Raw genomic sequence first — 22343 nt, forward strand, 5'->3', positions numbered from 1 at the left:
TTAAGCAGAAGAAGAGGGACTGCTAGCAAAGCCAGTGCCAGTATGGGCAGCCTCCTGGTGCAGCATCAGAAGGACCAAGGACACATATAGCCTGCAAGGTCCTGTTTCTGGAGGCTGGAAAAAAAGATTTCAGAAGCCCTAGACCAGTTGGAAAAACACAGCAGGGACTGTAAGAGTGACCAGTAGTAGCAATGATCCACTGAGCATGGCAGCCCTCACATCAGAATTACAGTGGTACCAGAAGTACCCAATACTCTGTCCTAAGACGCCATAGAAGTCCAGAGAGATTTATCCAAAGAACAGACTTGCTGAAAATTAGAAAAGAGATAGCAAGGAACATTAGAACAAAATCAAAAGATTGGGGTGGAGGGGCCTAGAAGAAAATGAAGGTTATTTCCTATTAAAGAAAAAAAAAACTGACCTGAAAAATAAATAAAGGAGAGAGAATTTAAGAATCATTGAACTTCCTGAAAACTGTGAACCAAGAAAAGGTGTTGGTGCTCTATTCCAAGAAATCATAAATGAAAACCACCCAGATCATTTAGAACCAAAGGTCAAAGTAAAAATAGAAAGAACCTATCAACCATTTCCTAAAACATGAAATGAAAATTCCCAAGAGGGAGAATAATACCAAGGAGGAAAGAGTCTCAAACAAAATAAACATGGTGGTTATAAAGGGGGAGAGTGTAATAAAAGAAATGAATTGGAAAAGAAGGGAATACCTATCAATCAGGGACTGACTGGACAAATTGTTAAATACCATGAAATGTTATTGTATTATAAGAAATGACAAAAGAGTTTATTTCAGAGTATCTAAGCATAGTGAAGTGGGCAGAACCAGTAACACAATTTATACTGGGACAACAAATGTTATAAAGAAAAACAACTTTGAAAGACTTCAGACTTATAAATGCAATCACCAGCTCTCTCTGAGAGTGACTGTATTTGCCCACCTTTTATCACAGAGGTGATGACTGGACCTAGGAACATAAAGAAACATCTATTTTTAGACATGGCTACTGTATAGATTCATTTTGTGTTCTTCCCCTCCCTCCTTTCTGTTTTTAATTGGAGGGGGATTAAGGGTAAGTTAGAAATACTGATTCCAAAAAAAGAGGCCATTGAAACATTTCAGAAATTCACAAAAGTGAACAGAAGGTAGATGAGAAGGAAGCACAGACAAGCTGTACAATTTTGAAAGTAACATTGAATTTGTTATATACCCTTTAAAAAAAAGTGACATGAAATGGAAATTCAGTTCCCCATGCAGTCATTTTTTTGAGTTCTGTTGTATACATGGACTGTGGTCTTTTTTCTTTCTTTTTTTTGTTGTTTAGAATTTTAAAAATCTAAATCTCAGTCCCTCAGTAGAGATTGTTTTAGGATGAAGGTTGAGAGATTTGGATAACCTGTTTCAGTTCTCATCTATGATTTGATGTTAAAATCTTTGATAACAAATTCATCCAATGTGAATCTATGCTTGCATACCATTCTAGGTGTTTGTGTCTGTCATAGTTATGAAGATGGAGTTTCCTGCTACAAGCTTAGGAGTGTCCTTTTTGTTGAATTACTTGTTCTTCTTTTGCTGGAATATCTTCATTTCTACCCAAGACTCATCTTCATTCTCACAAGGTCTTGTGTAATATATGTTACCCAATGGAACACCAATTTTAATCTTGGTTTCACTCTTATTGAATGAATGGTATTTGTTATGTTTTTGAAGTTAGAGAATGGATGTGAAATTGAATATCTATCTCTCCTCCTCCAGTTCTTAATATGTTCCTTGATATCCTCCTTCCCATTCAAAATCTGTATCCGTACAAGCCATGTAATTCAACTTCTCTATAAAGTCATCTTCATTACCAACCCCTAATCTTGCATAAAGTTCTTCTAATGATATACTACTTGTTCTGTGCCCAAAGAATATATCTCATCATCATAATCTTGGTGAGATTTTGATTGTACTGGTTTCAGGTATTCAGTTTTCTCACTTGTGTCCCACAGATCCCCTTCTTTGTCTACCTCTTCATAAAGCTTATAAAACTGGTAAGGCATCTGTTCTGAATCGTTTTGGTCCATTATTATTACACCCTCTGGTATTTCTTCTGACTCTATTTCTGATTCTGACTCACTGGATCCAATCATTATGTTATTCATTGGGTTTTGTTCAGTACCATGTAAACTTGTGTCAGAAGTTGTTAACTCTGGCTTTGTGTATTGATCTAAGCCTATGACACCAGCTTTTGTGTTTCCCAAATCAGTTTCTGGTTGTTTCTCACTACTAAGCTTTAGATTTTTGTTTTGAGTTGGTAAACTTGATCATATAGGGTTAGTTTCTTCTTGCAGATATTCAATGTTGTTGCTAATATTTATAAAATCTATACTATCATCAGCTAGAAGGTTTTGTTCATTTTCCTTCTCTTTTGCCTATGAGGAGATAGAAATCTGTCCCTCTCTGTTGTTATTTTCTTTTGGGAATGAGTTTAGTACATCTGCCTCTTCCCCTGCATCAGTAGGATGTGTGCCTTCATTCTTTCCCACAGTAGTACATACATATGTTCCTGGCTGTGTAGCTAAGGTGTGTGTTGCTGAGTCACTGTACATTTCTTTGCTACCCTCTGCCAGCTGTATGTTTACATCAGTTAACTCTACTACATTGGAATTATAGCTGTTGCTTATCTCACATAAGTTTATTTGGCCAGATTCCCCTCTGCCACTTAGAATGTTGGCTTCAAGTCTGCCATTTGAATCTTTGGTTGTTCTTCCAGTTACTAAGACTTCCATTCCATTCCTCTTTTCATATTCAACTGTCATGTCACTTCCATTACTTTGAATAGGATTATAATTTTCAAATGTAGTGTCAGCTTCATTTTCAGTAAATTTTGTGTTATCTAAACTAGTCATTGGTGGATGGAAAGTTTCAGCTTCTGGACTCAAAGTAGATGTTTTTTCTAAGGGATTTTGTGCCATATAGCTATTGGAAGAATTAACTGAGTTTGGTGAGATGTTATGCAATTCTGTCAGTGATTTCAAAGTATTTACATCTTTAGTAACATTAACCTGTAGGGAATTGAAATTTTGTTTCTCTGTATCTCTCACTAACTCCTGCTTGAGTTTTTGTGACTGTCTTTCTATTCCTTTTGCACAATTCAATCCCAGTACCCAATCTACATTGAAAAAAATTCTCCAAGAATGATTTGACTTCATTTGCACTTTTTTCTAAGTCTTTTATCTCTGTTGCTATTTGAGATATTATGTCTTTAACTTCTACATCTATCAGTTCTACTTGTCTCTGCCTTTCTCTTGATTTATTAAATTTACTATCACTCACAGATTCACTTTCTTGCACAAATTTTTCATTGTTTTTATCTTTTTCCTCCTAATTTAATAGCAGCCTCTTTTTCACTATCATTTCTATCTCCATGTGCCAAACTACATACATTATAGGCCTGGCTTCATAAATCTCTCCTAACCATGTCTGAATATTTAGGTTTGGCTCCAGATTTAATAACCTCTTGCATTTCTTCTAAATCAGTTGCTTGTTTTGTGGATTTTAGCTTACAATGAGAACAGCAAGTGGAATTTTGCTTTCTGTGTCTAGCTTGTTTGGTTTTGTTGTTTGATTCATGTTTCTTTTTCAGAAAACAGTCTTATCAGGTGTTCTTTCTTCTGGCAGAAAAAGCATTGTCTAGTTTCTCTCTGCACTATTTTTGGTTTGTAAATGGGTTTTGTGTAAGTTCTCACTGTGTTTATCTTCTTGATTTCCTCTATCTCCTTGTCTCTTAAATTTTTCTGTTATCGCTCATTTTTCTTTTAAATCTTGCATTTGTTTATGTTGTTCTGAATGATTTTCATGGAGGTAACTAGTGGTTTCACGTAATTCAATCTGACTTACAGTATCATATTTTGGGAAGTAATGTTTAAAAAAATTCTTTAAGTGAGATGTGTATCCCCTCAAAAACTGCCTTCTCATGTGATTAGAAGACTCCTCACTATTTGCCTCTAAACCCATAATTGATTCAGCCATTTCAGAGAGACTATCTATGAATGTGGCTAGATGTTCCCCTTTATTTTGCATGAGTTTATCAAATCTTGCCTATGCATTAGGCTTAGAGCAAGGAGTTTAATGGCTTGGAACAAGTCTTCCCTACATTTCCTTAAGTAGGTCATGCTTGTGGAATTTGCAAAATCTAGGTCTTCCCTTTGCTCCTCTGTGGGCCAAGTAGTTAGGTTGTTATCTGTCCTGGTCTTCTCAAGGAATTGGTGATGCTCATGGGGACTAAACAGTTCAGACAAGAGAAATTGTACATCTTGAAAGTCTGGATCAAAGATCCTGAAAGCACGTTTCAGTTCTTTCTGCATCTTAAAGGGCTGGTCTATAAATTTTGGAAATCTATCCTTCAGGGATTCAAATTCTTGGGATGTAGATTGTAATACACCAGCTGTACTTGATAGTTTGGTGACCTCCTTCAGTGGAAAAATTTTTTCAGGTTCACTACCAGATATAGTGTCCTTGTCACTTTCATTTCCCTTTGTATTAACCTTTGATTTCTTTGCCTTTCTCTCTTTCTCTTTGGGTGCACTATCTGCCTGGCCATTGTTCTTGTCCTTAATCTGGTCTAGCCCTTTAGCCTTGATAAATTCCTCAAATAAGTTCTTAATAATATTTTCCAAGTTAGTATCTACCATTATCTGTACTGCCTTTTGGGGGATTACAAATCTATAGATATTTTTCAAATAGGTCAGAGTCTGTAAAGCTGCCATAGAGATAATGTAAACTTGAGTCAAAATCTTCCATCGTATAGTTTCAGTCTGAAATGGCAACTGGAGTATGAACATGGTGGTATTGCCAATGTAATCCAAAGAATCAAAAATCATGTTGGTCATTCTGCTATAGAGGATGTTATAGACCCCAAATCCAGTAATGGCTGTCAGAACAACAGCTCCACAGAGAATTTGCTTAAACATTTTTCTGCTGTTTCTTATGAATTGTAAGGTTCAGTCTTTTTAGGGGTGCCAATCTGTAATAGATGATATTTTGAAGGTATGTTTTGATGGATATTTAATAACTAATGGATCACATAATTATCTTCTTTTGCCTACTCTCCTCCCCATACCTCCTGTTTTCCTCCCTCTTCAGAAGCCTTTCAGCCTCCCCTCCCCCTTCTTCAGTCTCCTTCAAGTCACTCAGTGTGAGCTGTGAGGTTTCAATGAAATAGTTCTTAATCTTCTTTGTCAAACAAGGGGTTTATTTGGGAAGACAGGACAAAGATGGAGGATAAGGTAAGAGGTGTGGGATATCCCTATTCTCTATAGTGAGTGTTAGGTTGGATATTGAGAGAAATGGCAATTCAGCCAGGTCACCTCCAACTTGATTATACCAAGTCCCAGAGATCAAACTAGCTTCTTCCTTCAAATCAGCCAGAAGCCAAAGACCAGTCCAGCCGTTGGCTCTTGCCTCCAACTGTTTTCCAGTCACATTCCAAATGGAATCTTCATTTGACTGGCAGCTTCTTGTCTTGCTGCATGCCTTGTAAATTCTCTCCTCCATAGTACTGAAATAATTTATTTGTCCCAATATAAATAAGAAAGTAAACATAGGAATGGTAATCAAGGATCAGCTAAATCTCTAAAGAAGAATAATTAATAATAGAAAAAATATAAAGAATAAAGGCAAATACTTCTGTTAAATTTAAATTGTGGTTGGACTCTGAAATATATATTATTTAGGTGGTTGCCAGGAACTTAATTCTAAATCCCAAAATGAATTACTAAAGTAAATGGAATTTTTGGTATTTTATTTACAATATTTACAATAGAAGGAAGATATTAAGAAATGAGAGAGAGAGAGAAAATTCTAGTTTCTTCTGATACCAGTTAGAATTTCTAAGTCCCCGCTGGGAGAAGAGTCTTAAGATGATGGGCCTTACTGGAGGCTTCATGCCTCCAGAAAGGCAAGGTCACTAAGTCAGCTTAAATTCCTTGCTCTAAGCCTAATGCATAGGCAAGATTTGATAAACTCATGCAAAATAAAGGGGAACATCTAGCCACATTCATAGATAGTCTCTCTGAAATGGCTGAATCAATTATGGGTTTAGAGGCAAATAGTGAGGAGTCTTCTAATCACATGAGAAGGCAGTTTTTGAGGGGATACACATCTCACTTAAAGAATTTTTTTAAACATTACTTCCCAAAATATGATACTGTAAGTCAGATTGAATTACGTGAAACCACTAGTTACCTCCATGAAAATCATTCAGAACAACATAAACAAATGCAAGATTTAAAAGAAAAATGAGCGATAACAGAAAAATTTAAGAGACAAGGAGATAGAGGAAATCAAGAAGATAAACACAGTGAGAACTTACACAAAACCCATTTACAAACCAAAAATAGTGCAGAGAGAAACTAGACAATGCTTTTTCTGCCAGAAGAAAGAACACCTGATAAGACTGTTTTCTGAAAAAGAAACATGAATCAAACAACAAAACCAAACAAGCTAGACACAGAAAGCAAAATTCCACTTGCTGTTCTCATTGTAAGCTAAAATCCACAAAACAAGCAACTGATTTAGAAGAAATGCAAGAGGTTATTAAATCTGGAGCCAAACCTAAATATTCAGACATGGTTAGGAGAGATTTATGAAGCCAGGCCTATAATGTATGTAGTTTGGCACATGGAGATAGAAATGATAGTGAAAAAGAGGCTGCTATTAAATTAGGAGGAAAAAGATAAAAACAATGAAAAATTTGTGCAAGAAAGTGAATCTGTGAGTGATAGTAAATTTAATAAATCAAGAGAAAGGCAGAGACAAGTAGAACTGATAGATGTAGAAGTTAAAGACATAATATCTCAAATAGCAACAGAGATAAAAGACTTAGAAAAAAGTGCAAATGAAGTCAAATCATTCTTGGAGAATTTTTTTCAATGTAGATTGGGTACTGGAATTGAATTGTGCAAAAGGAATAGAAAGTTACTAAACATGAAATAGAGCCAGTCAGAGAGAGATATAAGGACTGTGGTCCTTCTTCTGCCTTCAAACTGTGAACAAAGAAAAGGTGTTGGTGCTCTATTCCAAGAAATCATAAATGAAAACCACCCAGATCATTTAGAACCAAAGGTCAAAGTAAAAATAGAAAGAACCTATCAACCATTTCCTAAAACATGAAATGAAAATTCCCAAGAGGGAGAATAATACCAAGGAGGAAAGAGTCTCAAACAAAATAAACATGGTGGTTATAAAGGGGGAGAGTGTAATAAAAGAAATGAATTGGAAAAGAAGAGAGTACCTATCAATCAGGGACTGACTGGACAAATTGTTAAATACCATGAAATGTTATTGTATTATAAGTGTGGAAAGGAAACAAGACTGACAGTTAGTGGGGGAAGGGGCAACTGGGAGTGGCAGTTGGGTCTTGTGACTAGCTTGTGACTTCATTATTCCCTGTTTTTTCCTATTCCCTCCATCTTTCCCAATAAATATTACATAAGAAATGACAAAAGAGTTGATTTCAGAGTATCCTACTAAGCATAGTGAAGTGGGCAGAACCAGTAACACAATTTATACTGGGACAACAAATATTATAAAGAAAAACAACTTTGAAAGACTTCAGACTTATAAATGCAATCACCAGCTCTCTCTGAGAGTGACTGTATTTGCCCACCTTTTATTACAGAGGTGATGACTGGACCTAGGAACATAAAGAAATATCTATTTTTAGACATGGCTACTGTATAGATTCATTTTGTGTTCTTTCCCTCCCTCCTTTCTGTTTTTAATTGGAGGGGGATTAAGGGTAAGTTAGAAATACTGATTCCATAAAAAGAGGCCATTGAAACATTTCAGAAATTCACAAAAGTGAACAGAAGGTAGATGAGAAGGAAGCACAGACAAGCTGTACAATTTTGAAAGTAACATTGAATTTATTATATACCCTTTAAAAAAAAGTGACATGAAATGGAAATTCAGTTCCCCATGCAGTCATTTTTTTTGAGTTCTGTTGTATACATGGACTGTGGTCTTTTTTCTTTCTTTTTTTGTTGTTTAGAATTTTAAAAATCTAAATGTAGGGTGTGGATATATGTAATATTTCCATTTTAATTGCTTAAGGAGAAACCAAGGTGTGAGTGAATGCTTAGACAAAAATCAAAACTTGGCATGGTGAGACTAACAAAATTATTTTTGAATGTTTTTTCTACTTTTATTTTGTAGAAAAATCCTTCTGTCCCTGAGGAACACACATATTGCCCCACACATATTGCCCCACACATGCACATTTTTATGCCTTTTATTTTTCTGGATTTATAACATCAGATGTGTGTGTGTGTGTGTGTGTGTGTGTGTGTGTGTGTGTGAGAGAGAGAGAGAGAGAGAGAGAGAGAGAGAGAGAGAAGGTTAGTCACTTTCTCTTATCAGATATTATGTTAGTTTAATACTTCATGGTGTTGGCAAAAGAAATCTGAAAAGAACCTTTAGTGGAATTCTACAGCAACAAATTTACCCTCAAAATAGTACATTTACCTAGATCATAGCAAGTCTTGACATGTGATGTGATTTTAAAGGCCCCAAACCTACAAGTTTTCGAATTTTTGTCCTCTTAGCCCCACTTATCATATTTTCCCATTATTTTCTTTTCCCTTTAGAACTCCAAGTTTGATTGCTGAAGAATGTGAGGTAACAGAATAGTGTTCTTTTCAGAGAAAGCAAACTGCTTTGTAATTCTCCCCTTTTCCTTCTATCATAAGTAAAATGATCATCAATCAATCAGTACAAGGTGATTGGGATAAAGAACCAAGCTGGAATCAGGAAACTAAATTTAAGGGCTGTCTCAGCCCTTTCCAGGCCTATTTTTCTTTTATTCCAACTAATCAGTGTTGGGAGTATGTCTCATTTTTACTGGACTATCCCTTAATTCTAGTAGTATTTATTTGGGTTTGTTTGATTTTTTTTTCTTTATAGTTGAAATCAAGTGACTTTGATGTCCTGAAGAAGTTGGTACCTCTCTTAGAAGAGGTCTCTTGTACGTACCCAGAACCTGTCATTCAAGAACTCGCTGCTGATCTCCGCATAACTATCTGTACCCATGGTGCCTTCTCCACTGATGCAGTCAGTGTGGCTGCCCAAGCTACCATGAAGAAAAAAGAGCCAAGAGGGGACAAGATGGAGGGACAGCTTCATTCCAAATCTCAAAGAAGTTCTGAGACTGATGTGGTCCAGACCCATTCAGGCCAGCAACCCCTGTGTGGGAAAGCCAGCTACACAGAGAGCTCCTCTGCTGCACCACCCATGCCCCCTCAGGTCCAAGAAGTCCCGAGGCAGCAGTGCCTCTTGGCCAAGAATACTGCTTCAAACCAGAGTCCTATAGGTACAACCCTAGAACAGTTTCAAGAGGTTCTCTTGTCAGCCTATGACCCTGAAATTCCAACACGGGCTGCTGCCTTGAGGACTCTTTCCTGCTGGATAGAACAAAGAACTCCCCAGGCACTTAGGACCCAGGAGAAGCTTCTGAAGGTGAGCAGAGCACACTCTAGAAACTACACAAGCAGAGGGGAGTGCCCATGAGGGTTCAAGTGACTTGTCCAGGGTTATACAACTTTGAACCCAGCTCTTCCTAATTCCAAACTAGTTTACTAGTCACTGTACCATACTGTCATATTCGAGGATAAGGCACTTTGGTTAAACACAATCAGTGTCCAAATATCTAGACTAGATAGCAACTACTTTAGGCCATTAGGAGCTGGACGGTATAAACTAAAGTTATTTGGGAAGATACTTGGAGACTTGAAGTAGCTTTGGAATGACTCGTTAGGATTTGGAAGGTGAAGAGACAAGATGTTCTAGACCAGTGGTTCTCAACCTTTCTAATGCCGTGACCCCGCAATACAGTTCCTCATGTTGCGGTGACCCCAAGCCAAAAAATTATTTTGGTGGCTACTTCAGAACTAATTTTTCTACAGTTATGATTTGGAATGTAAATACCTGATATGCATTATGTATTCTCATTGCTACAAATCAAACATAATTTAAACATAGTGGTTAATAACAAAAACAATATTTAATTATATGTTGAGAAATATTAATCCAGCAGGAGGCAGCCTGGGCGCTGGGGCGGGAGCTAAGTCCTGCCTGGGGAGGGGGTCCGCAGACCTTCTTCTTCCTGTCGTCTTGCTCGAGCTGAGACTTCACTTTGCTGGGGTTACTCGGCTCCGTTATCTGCTCCAGGAGTTATCCACTCCAGGACTCGTTCTTAACCCCTCCGGAGCAAGCGCCCAGGTGCTCTCTCTGGGTCTCTATTTGAGTTCTGTCTCCAGGCAACAGGGTAAATCCATCACCCCTCATAGGGGAAGGGCTGCTGATAGGTAACTAATATTAGTACAATGTGTGGGCAGCTGGGTCCCCATTCTTTCTGAGATCTTGCTGTAAAGTAGCGCGATTTCTCAGCGGCTAAAGGCGCTGTATTTCCGATGGCTTTAGGCGACCCCTGTGTTTTGGTCATTCGACCCCCGCCAGGGTCTTGACCCACAGGTTGAGAACTGCTGTTCTAGACAAATGGCTGGAGCCTGTTGTGATATAAGATTCTAATTTTTAAAAAGCCACTAATAAAACCCCTTCTACTGTTCTCCTGTACCATTTCACACCACCCTCCTCTCTACAAGAGAACAGAGCCAAGAAGTGCCCTCTGTGGCCCCCAGCTCTGTCACATCATCCAGTGCCCTCTCCAGTCCCTCACCGTGCCACAGTGACTTTTAATTGTGCATTTGTTTGTTTAAGGATATGATTCAATTGTCTTCTTTGTCCAGTGATGCCCTGACAATATATAACCTTCTTCCATTTACTTGCCCTCGAGGCTAGGGATCACTAAGAGAAAATGGTCCCCTTTTTAAGTATCCAGACAAAGAATGTTCAGACTGATGACTAGATAACATTCTTCTTGGCTCCTTTGGGATAAGGATGAAACTTAAATGGTTCTTATTCGGAGAGGGTTTTCTGCACGAATGACTTTGTTCCTTTGTCAATTTTACTTTCACTTTTCTGTGGTTATGTAAGTTTCATTTAGTTCACCAAATTATTAAGTGTCCATCCCTATTTATCAGACCCCAGAAATACAGAGATAGTCAAGTCTCTGGCCTCAAGGAGCTTACTTTCTTCTGCTCCAGATAGTTGCAATTCTCCCATCCTATACCAGGGTTGGGTTATCTTCCAAACTAAGGCTTTTTGAAATTAAATATACAAATTGGACTTCAAACTTGTATTTTGTTTCTTCTACAAAGCCCTAATCTAGAAGAGAGGAAAAAGAAGAAAATCATTGCATTAAAGTGGCTGGTATAGGTCTCATAAATTTTGACTCTTTGTAAATTATGACAACTGTGTTTTTTGATTTCAGGTATTCTTAGAGAACATGGAGCACGAAGATACTTTTGTGTATTTGTCTGCAATTCAGGGTAAGTTTGACTAAGTGAAGGACTTATCAGTAGGATCTTTTCTAGTGTTTTGTTCATTTTGTCAAGAATTTGTGTTTGCCAAGAGGCTTGTACTGTTGGGTCTGTAATACCACAGTTTATCTAATCTTTCCTCCTGCCAAGTTGCCTACACTCCCTTTTACTTGAGTATTTCAATGGATATATTCCCTCTAGTGATGCAAATAGCAGCCCCTCCATGCATGCCCATCCTGTGACTGCTAGTCTGATCCATGCTGCCCCATAAGTACACCACAGTGGGTCCACCCAATGTTCTAGAAGCCTTCCTACATTTTTCTTGACATTAAAGGGATACCTATAGACTGCTTCAGCTGTACATCTATCATTCCTTGCCCATCTTCCTATCATATATTTCCATGTTGCCATCTTCCAGTGGTTATATTTTACAGTTACTCCACTTCTTTTTGTGATATACAGCAAGGTTCTACATTTTAAAAAGGAGTATTTTAAAAAGGAACTTTTGTTTCCAAGTTTGAGGTCATAGATGGAGCTTTACAGTTTCCCAAAGGCAATCCAGCCCTCTCTTCTCTTCATTTCCAGACCTAACTTGTTGTCCCTCTGCCTTATTTATCTCAGTTATGCATAATGATGGAAAACCTCTCTAGGTTGTCCTTCCAACATGCATGTCAAAATCTGGGCAAGGTGGCATTCTTCAGCCAGTTGTTCTTTCTTGTGTGTATGTATGGCTAATCCATACTTGAATTTTGAGTGACTACAAGTCTCACCCAGGAGACTCTGAATTGTTTCAGGGCTTGTTTTTTCAGAATAATTCATTGTTTTCCAGAATAATTAGCTAATAAGTCAGAATAATATAATAATTAATTACATATAAGTAGACATTCATTTAAAGAAATTACTAAAAATCTTTTCTCTTTTTTGAGCAATTAGGTAAGAAAAGAATTCTCCCTGGTTTAGCATTTATCAGTACTAGATTCACAACTAATTATCTGGGTATACTTTTAAATGTCCACCTATTTATATATGTACACATTCATATGTTTTATGTATGTATATATACACATGTGTACACATTATGGGTGTATGTATGTATATATGTGTGTGTTTTCATTCATATATATATTCATATATACATATATATAAAAGAATAAATATAAAAAACTTAGTCCCTACCAAATATGATTCAGGAACCAATTCTCAACTCACTGATTCAATTTAGAATGCTCCAGAAGAGTGAAACTATTAAATGTTCCTGTAAAGGACTTCAGAGCTACTGGTGGAGACCTGTTATTTGGTTAAACCATTCTAACCAGTTGTTTCATGTGGTGGTACCATGACCCTCCACAGATAACCCCTCTTCAGCTTACACTCTGCTCTGGATTTTCTCCATCATAGATTATTTTGCAAGCTAGCACCATTTTATATTTATGATATTTATGATCAGAAGGGCAATGAATGAGATGATTTTTATTTTAACATCTTTCAAGGAATTCTGAATCATTTTGATATGTAGATGGGATAAATCTTGTTAGAAAAGAGCCTTTAAGGCAGTACTTTGCTCTACTAGATCAAATTTTTTTTCATCATCAACAGTTAACACATTGGAATCTTATATTCTAGGCAGTCAAGGGTGAAATGGCAAAGACATAGTCCTTTGGTGAAAATCAATTGCAAAAGCCTGTGCCTTCCCTAAGAATGTCCTCCTCAAAAACTTTTTGGGTTCTTAATTTGTGTATAAAGAGAATTGCATAAGGATTTTGTATAGATGGGACAGTTGACAGATACATCAATAGGCCCTCATGGTTTCTGTTTCCATTTAAAAAAACTTATGAAGTCCAAATTTCATTCCATGCTTTACATATCTTACCCTCCTTCAGCTACTTTGCATATTAATACATTAGCCCACTAACATTTGTTTTCTCCAACATGGACTTTCTTTGTGTGTTATTGGTCCAGTCCAGCTACCCTTCTGATAAAAGCATATGACACCCAGGCATTAGTAACCAAGTTAGTGAAGTTAGTGCATGAGACATTCCCCTTAAATTAGTTCAGTCATAATTCCAGAAGGACTTCAGAGAAATAAACTCTACATTCTCCTTCCATAACTCATTCTCATGTCTAACAGTGATAAAGAAGGCTTTCTTTGTGCTTATTTATTAGATTAAGCCCATTTGTGTAGTTCAGTAGCCGTGTCAAACAACTTTTACCTCTAAATACATAGTCAAAATTCACACATGTCTCTTAAGTAACAATGGCAACCCAGAAAGGACTGATTCATCACCAGAAACAGAGGGGTTAAGGAGAAGCTATGAGATTATGATCTATTTGTACCTCATTCAGCTAGGGAGAAAAGACGAATCTTGATTACAAGGAATAGGTGGTAGCCATGAAAAGGAAATACTTAGTGCTCTTGGAAAAAAAGAAAAGAGCTCATAAAAAACTAGCTTAGAGAAGATTCCAGGGTTTGTTTACACTCCAAATTCTTGGAGCCTCCATCAATTCCCTAGGTCTTGTTCTACTATAATTTCTGCCTTGGCCATAGAGTGTAACTACCTATGATTAGGAGGTAGAGGACTAAGAAGGAATAGGCAGATAGGTCAAAAGAAATCCAGGAGAGAGTGATGTCCTGAGAACTTAAGAGAGAAGAGAGATCAGGGAGAGGGGGAACAGCCTCTAGTTCCCTATCTTCCTGGGAAAATTAGCCTTAGTACAAATTCATGTTCAGAAATACTTTGAGAAATTGTGTCTTTTTGTATAACTTGGAAGATAATTTGCATAGGAATGTTAGTTGGAAAGTTGAATGACTGATAGAATGTAGAGAGACAAGGGCAGAGAGTCAGGATAAGATTAGGGGGGTTACTGTGGTTGAGGTATGGGAGAGGAGGAAACATTAAGGAAGATGAATAATCATGGTAATTGATAAAGACGTAGAATAGAGAGCCAAGGGAAGAGATTTCAAAAAAGAGGGAGGGAGATCAATAGCAGAGATGACCACAAGGGTGAGAAAGATGAAAAATCCCTGTGTTCAGGGAGGTCTAATGGCAATAAACTTAACCTAGTAGATAAAATAAGTCAATGAAATAAAAATCTAAAATGTCTCGAATTTATTGGCCTTTGGAAACAACTCATTTTTTTCTTTCCTAATAAACTTAAAGGCTAATGAGATGCTTCATATTGATTTCTTGAAATGGCTTCTCCTGAAATAAGTAGCAGATCCTCCTAAACAGGAAGCCATGTTTGTTGTCCATCAGAATTTGCTTCTTTGATGATTAGCCCATTTTGCCTAAGCATCTAAATTTTTAGAATTTAGAGATATAACAAAGCATGTGTCTGTTAGTTTTATGTTTGTTTTTACTCATTTTAATTAGTGTACCAATAACTTACTAGCTAAATTTGGTTGACAGAGGGCCTGGAGTTTTGGCTCTCCACTCTCCAAGATGGACAGTTTGAAACTAATTGGTGTTTTTGGTACTTGTAACATATACTTAGGGACTAATGCCTTGGGTGAATTTCTAATAAAAAGATAGAGAGGGATTTTCCTACCTGGAACTGTTTGTAGTAGTTCTTCCATTCCTACCACCCACCTAAAAATGACTAAAACCTGCCAGAGGCAGGCCTACTGATTTGGTCTCCCTACCTGACAAGACCAGACCCTTGTAAATGATTCCATACTACAAGGTGTACCTCATTGTGCTACAACATTTTCAGAATGGCCATTTTTTAATGCTTTATTTTATTTTTAATTTTCCTTCTCAATGTAGCCTTAATAAGTGACTCTATATGAAACACAGGCTGTCTCCCTCTTTTAATTGATTTAATATTTTGAATTTTTTATGTGGTTTCTCAGACTGCAGATGTCAGGAGAACAGGCTACATGATTTTCACCCTACCCATTTGTTTTATTCTTCCTGGATTCCATTTGGAAAAGAGCAAACCAAGATGGTAGCCCAATTCCACATTGGTTTTCTCACCTGGGGCCCACTTTTGCCCCAAAATGAATTATGAAATTCACTTCTTCCTTTAAGACCTCTCGGTTGTCTCCTCATCCCTTAAGAATGCACTGAAATGGATTATTCTCTTCCCAGATTTTCCTAAAATTCCTTGCCAGGATCTCTCTTTCTCCCATATCACATTCTGCCATGTGTCATAATTATTGATGGAAATGCTGTTCCATCACCCCATTGTAAGCACCTTAGGACCATAGCAGTCTGGCTTTAATGCCTTGCACATAGCTTCTGAGATATTTGCGGAGATAAATTTGCTATTAAATTCAACTCACTGGACCTAGAGAATGATGGTGATATTTGGTCATTTCAGGTGTGTTTGACTCTTTATGACCCCTTTTGGGGTTTTCCTGGCAAAGATACCAGAGTGGTTTGCCATTTCCTTCTCCAGCTCATTTTATAGAGGAGGAAATTGTGGAAAATAGTTAAAAGACTTAACCAAGGTCACATAGCTAGTGCATTTCTGAGGTTGGATTTAAACTTAGGTCTTCATAACTGCAGGCCCCCTGCTCTATCTACTGTACCACCTAGCTGCCAGACCTAGTGAAACTCTTTGCTAATTAGGTGGGTTTTATCACTCTGGTTATTGAAATGTTAATTGACCACTTTTTAGATGATCCAGTGCCCTTAAATTGCTTACACCTGCTTATTCATCCATATTTGGCAGTGTTCTTATTTGCTAGCATTTTCATTGCAAGCTGATTGGCAAAAGGAGGAAGAAAAAGTCTAATAATAACAGCTAGTATTTATATAGTGCTTTAAGGTTTGGAAAGTCCTGTACAAATATTATCTCATTTGATATTCATAATAGCCCTGGGAGGTAGATCTTGTTATTATCCCCATTTTATAAAGGAGGAAACTGAGACAGACAGAGGTTAAGTGACTGGTCTAGGGTCAGACAGGTAAGTATCTGAGGCAGGATCTGAACTCAGAATGACAGCCTTGGTTACAGCATGACCCAGACCTTGTTTCTAGTACAGTAGTACCTTGATACATGAGCACCTTAAGTCATGAGCAATTTGGGATATGAACAGTCACAATTGGGATTTTTTTTTTGCTTTGAATCACAACCTTCTGCCACACTCCACTAGACAACCTGCCGAACATTCATTTTCACAAGTTACATGAGGTTGTCTCATTTAGTGCAATGTTTATCTGGCATTGCAAGCATCTGATTGAATTGCTTTGTTTTCTTCTTTATTTTTGTCTTCATTATCAGTTTTTTTGGCAAATTTCTTAACTTTTAACTATGGGTCCTGATAAAAGAGGAATTGAAGGAATTATAGCAGCAGCAGCATATGAAGGTTTTGCAGGAAATTAGTGTGGAGGAGCCTGAGGTGGATAAGGTAATCAGTACAAGGAGATTAAGGAAATGAGGATTTGAGGGAAAAAATTAAACAGTTTATTGAAAAGACACACCCAGAAAAAGTTGCAACAGGTCATGCATTGGAGCTGTGTAACACTTGTTCCATACATTACCGAAACGTTCTGAAAGGGAGGAAGAAACAAATTTCCATGGAAAGGTTTTTGTTGAAATGGCCTCAAAGTGAAATCGAGGAAAGTATGGCAAAACAGCCAAAATTCAATGAAGAAAGTGATGATAATTAAGTAAAGTAAAAAAATAGCAATTAAGTTTAGCAGTCAAGTTACTGAAGTAATGTGTAAGGTCAATTTTGCATTTAAATGCAGCATTACGTGTGTAGAGAGTAAGTTATGTTAAGCGATAGTACAGGAAATGAAAACCTTCTCCACCAGCATCTTTGCCTAACCTTGATGGTAAATAACATTTCATAAGCAAATTTATTTCTTTATGTTCTGATTTGTTATTTACAAAGTACATTTTTGTATTTAAAAGCATATACGTAAAACAAATTCGTGTATTTTGGGGGGGCCAGAATGGATTAGTTGCATTTCCATTCATTTAAATGGGGAAATTCTATTTGACACACAAGCAAATTGAGTTATGAGCTTGGCCATGACATGAATTAAACTCGTATATCAAGGTGCCACTGTAGTTGGAACTAAGTTGTTATAGTTTTCCCTCCTAGTTCTGTTTTGCTGCCTTTTGCTTTTTGTTTTAATTTCTTTCTTTAAGACTACAGATCATAAATAAATACATGCTGCATTTAATCTGTTACTTATTTGAGGACTGATTCCCATATAAATGTAGTTTTCAGTTCATAGAATCCCAGAAAGTTAGAACTGGAAGACTCTTTATAGATCTTTTAGACTGTTCCCCTTATAGCTGAGAAAATTAAAGCCCAAAGAAGGAAAAGTGACTTGTCTAAGGTCACAGTTATGCAAGAATTCTCTCTCCATTACTGTTTTATATCCAGTTTCTCTCAAATGAATCCTTTCTTTTCTTTTGTGTTCATTAGTTTACATATTGACTCATGTACTTAAGCTCTCCTCATCTTTGTTCTCCTTCTTGCTAAATTCTAAGAATTTTTCTGTAGCCAAATAGAGTGTTGCTATGGTATTCATTTCCCTGACCCAAGATTTTTGAAAGTGTTTGCTGAAGCAGGGTAAACTCAGTGAGTGTGCAAAGATATGTATATGACTCTTTGTGACCCAATTTGGGGTCTTCTTGGCAAAGATACTGGCGTGGTTTGCCATTTGCTTCTCCAGCTCATTTTATAGATGAGGAAACTGAGGCAAGCATGATTAAGTGATTTGCCCATGGTCACACAACTAGTAAGTGTCTGAAACCAGATTTGAACTAGGAACATAGATGTCCTGATTCCAGTCCCAGCATTCTATCCACTGTACCCCATAGCTGCCCCCAAAATATACTTTACTGAAGAATTAAAAAAATAATAATGTTCAAGATTAAGGAGTTCAGAAAAGCTGTGAATAAGCTGAATGAAAGAAAAGCCAAGCTTAGACAAATAAAGAAGGGCCTGCTTTAAAAATTGTCTCCATATGTGACTAGAAGGCTCCTCACTCTTAGGCTCCATACCCAATATTGATTCTGCCATTTCTGAGAGACATCAATGAATGTTACTGGATGTTCCCCTTTGTTTTGCATGAGTTTATCAAACCTAGCCCATGCATTCGACTTCCAGCAACATTGCTTTATAGCTTGGAGCAAGTCTTCCCTGCATTTCCTTAAGTAGGACATGCTAGTTTGCAAAATCTAGATCTTCCCTTTGCTCCTCAGTTGGCCAACTAGTTAAGTTGTTATCAGTCCTGGTCTTCTCAAGGAATTGCCTGTGCTCATGGGGGCTAAACAGTTCGGATAGAAGAAACTCTACATCTTCAAAATCTGGGTCAAAGATCCTAAAAGCACATTTCAGTTCTTTCTGCAGCTTGAAAGGTTGTTCTATGAAATTTGGAAAACATCTTTTCAGGGATTCAAGTTCCTGTGATGTAAACTGTCTGTGAACTTTAGATTGTAGCACACCAGTTATACTTAAAAGCTTGGTGACCTCCTTTAATGGACAATTTTTTTCTGGTTAACTATCAGACTTAGTGTCCTTGTCATTTTCATTTCCCTTAGCATTGACCTTATATTTCTTTGCCTTTCTTTCTCTTTCTTTAGGTACACTATCTGTCTGGCCATTGTTCTTGTCTTTAACCTCATCTAGCTCTTTGTACTTGATCAATTCCTCAAGCAAGTTCTTAATAATGTTTTCCAGATTATTATCTACCACCAGTAGATGTTCTGCCTTTTTGGGGATCACAAATCTAAAGACATTTTTCAAATAAGTCAGAGTTTGTAAAGCTGCCATAGAGATAACATAAACCTGAGTCAAAATCTGCCAGAGTATAGGTTCAGTTTGAAAAGGCAACTGCAATATAAACATGGTGGTGTTGCCAATATAATCCAGAGAATCAAAAATCATGTGGGTCATTTTGCTATAGAGTATATTGTAGACCCAGAATCCAGTAATGGCTGCTAGTACCACAGCTCCCCAGACAATTTGCTTAAACATCTTTCCTACTGTTGTTTCTAAGGATTGTATGGTTCAGTCGTTAAGGGGTGCCAATCTGTAATAGATTGATATTTCTGAGGGTGTATTTTGATTGATACTGAATGACTAATAAATCAAGTTTGCCTACCCTCCTTCCTGTTTTCCTCCCTCTTCAGCTGTCCTTCCTCCCCTCTTCAGAAGCCTTTCAGTTTCCCCTCTCCCTTCTTCTTTCTCCTTCAAGTCACTCGGTGAATTATGATGCTTTAGAGAAAATACTCTTTTCTCTTTTTTAACTCAAGTAAGGGTTTCTTGGGGAAGACAGGAAAGGATGGAGGATAAGGTAAGAGGGATAAGATATCCCTATTCTCTACAGGGAGCCCTGGTTTGGAGGATTTTGGGGAGAGTATTGGCAGTTCTGTCACAACTGTGAAACAAAGTCAGTCAGAGAGAAAGGAGGACAACTGTCTGTCTTCTTCTTCTTCTGACAATCAGCCAGCCAGCCCCAGAAATACAAATAGGTTCTTCTCCACCTCTGTCAGAAGCCAAAAGCCTCAGCTTCTTCACCATCAGCCACCAGCCAAAGCCCAGTCCAGAAGCCCAGTCCAAAAGCCTCTTAGCCATTGGCTTAGTTCCAACTGTTTTTCCTGGTAACATTCCAAATGGAATGTTGCTTTTGACTGACAAATGATCCATCCTCAGCTTTTTCTGTCCTTTGCATGCATGCCTCTTTGACACCTCTTTATTCCTTGATTTCTAATGATCTTTAAAAAACCTCTGTAAAATTAAAAAAAAAAAGATCGTGAATTTTATATTTACTCCACCCTGCTTAATCTTTAGAATTTTAGCAACCAGGAATATATATATATATGTATATATATATATCCCCAGTTAAGGATTAAGTGTGGGGGAGGAAGGTCTATGACCCATGTGTGCTAGCAAGTGACAAATCAGAAACAACTTACTGACCCCCTGGGCTATCCAAAGTCAAGTTCCACCGCCAAAGTCCCTTTCACAGGAAGTGACGTGAAATATAAAGGCAGTTCTTTACATGACTTCCTGTGTCTCACATGTACCAATGATGGCTTAAACTTAAACTTAAGCAGAGTGGAATAAATCTAAAATTCACACTTCAAGAGAGAGAGGCAGAGCTTCACTGGATGTGTGTCCTTAGATTCCATGTTTCTCTTTCATCCCTTTCACATTCTTTTTTTGGATACTTTGTAAGAAAATTTGTACAGAACTGACTGGGAATAAGTTGGTTGAAGCAACTCACCCTCAGCCAGGGGTCTCTGTGGACTCTTTACACTTGACCTCAAAACCATAAAGATGCTGCTAGAGAAACTTGATTTTTAAGTATCCTTTTTTTAATGATAATAATGCTTTATTTTTCCCAATTGCATGTAAAGATAATCTTAGCATTAATTTTTTTTAACTTTTGAGTTCCAAATTCTCTCCTTCCCACTCTCCTTCACTCCCCCATCACCCTTCCCCTCTCTGTGATGATAAGCAATCTGATGTAGATTTTAACATATATGATCATGTAAAATATTTTTACATATTAGTCATTTTGTGAAAGAGAGCTTAAAGAAAAAAATGTAGAAAGTGAAATATAGTAGGTTTCAGTTTTCATTCAAGCTTAGTTCTTTCTCAGAGGACATATGGCGTTTTCCATCATGAATCTCTAGGATTGTCTTGGATCACTGCATTGCTGAGAATAATTAGGTCATCCACAATTGTTCATCAAGAACTATTGCTGTCACTGTATACAGTGTTCTGGTTCTGCTCACTTCACTTTGCATCAGTTCATGTAAGTCTTTCCAGAAGCATCCTGGGTGTCATTTCTCATAGCACAGTAGTATTCCATCACAATCATATACCACAACTTGTTCAGCCATTCCCAATTGATGAAAAACCTTTCAATTTTCAGTTCTTTGCAACCACAAAAAAGAGTTGCAATAAATATTCAGGCCATGTTTACTAAAACTGATGATTCCATTGTTGTTTATCTATTGTTAAATGGAATTGAGTAGAGCTTCTGAAAGGGTTTATAGAATGGAATGTTCTGGATGTGCCATTTTGTATCTTTTAGCTTTGTCCCCTCACTAGGCTCCCTATTCTCCAAACTCTAATCTTTACTTGAATTTTTAAGGCAAGGGCCCGCCCCTATTTAAGTATTCTAAGTGTGCCCTTTTTACCTTTGTGTGTGTAGGTAGGGGGTTTTGTGTGTGTATGTGTGTGTGTGAGAGAGAGAGAGAGAGAGAAGGTGCTTTCCTTTGCCTGCTATTGCATGGCTGACTAAGCAATTCTCCAGAATTCCTATTTCACTGTGTTCAAGGATGCCCTGAGGAAGTATGTGCTTCCTCTAGAAGTTACTCAGATGGAAGAATTTCATCATATTTCATTGAATAATTAACCTTCTTCACATTTAGGCCAGTTCTTTTATAGAATTATTCATCTGGGTCAGTCTTTTCTACAGTACCCCTGGAGTCAGGGCGTTGCTAGTATTCATTGGTTATCAGAACAATTCCATGAGTATCTTGGATACTCACTGAGTACTTCTGGGTGAGGCCAACCATCACCTAAGTTGTACCCTTTTCTTTTTGCATCTCTGTTGCTTCCCAATAACTTCTCCCTTGTGACAAAGAAAATTTAATCAAACATCTACTGTTTGATCGTATAGATGATATTCTGTGGCCACAGATCACCATATCTATATTGAGAAGAAAAATGTATTTTGATTACTACCATTTCCAAATATTTGCCATTTAAAAATTGATAAATTTTGTTTTAATTTCTGATGAAATGAATATGACCAAAAAAGGTAGGGATGAAAAACACTGTCTTTCATTGGATACAACTTGGGCAGACAAACTAATGTTTAATCCTTCCTGTGTTCATCAAAATGTGAAGGTATCAACTGTACTCAGCACTTTGGGGTAGATATGCTGCTTCTTTATATGCCCTAAACTTATGTGGAAGGGACTTTTCA

The 22343-nt window shown here is 37.3% G+C and overlaps 1 protein-coding gene across 6 annotated transcripts in view; it reads left to right on the forward strand.

Moving 5' to 3' along the window:
- Positions 1 to 22343, forward strand: part of TANGO6 (transport and golgi organization 6 homolog) — a 220037-nt gene that overhangs the window by 84705 nt on the left and 112989 nt on the right. For all 6 annotated transcript variants that reach the window (XM_001377974.4, XM_056811251.1, XM_007477352.3 and 3 more), the window contains exons 13-14: positions 8960 to 9511; positions 11385 to 11442. In XM_001377974.4, coding sequence (XP_001378011.1) covers positions 8960 to 9511; positions 11385 to 11442 — 610 coding nt within the window. The remainder of the gene's footprint in view (positions 1 to 8959; positions 9512 to 11384; positions 11443 to 22343) is intronic.

This window comes from Monodelphis domestica, chromosome 1 (assembly GCF_027887165.1).
Source record: "Monodelphis domestica isolate mMonDom1 chromosome 1, mMonDom1.pri, whole genome shotgun sequence".
NCBI lineage: Eukaryota > Metazoa > Chordata > Mammalia > Didelphimorphia > Didelphidae > Monodelphis > Monodelphis domestica.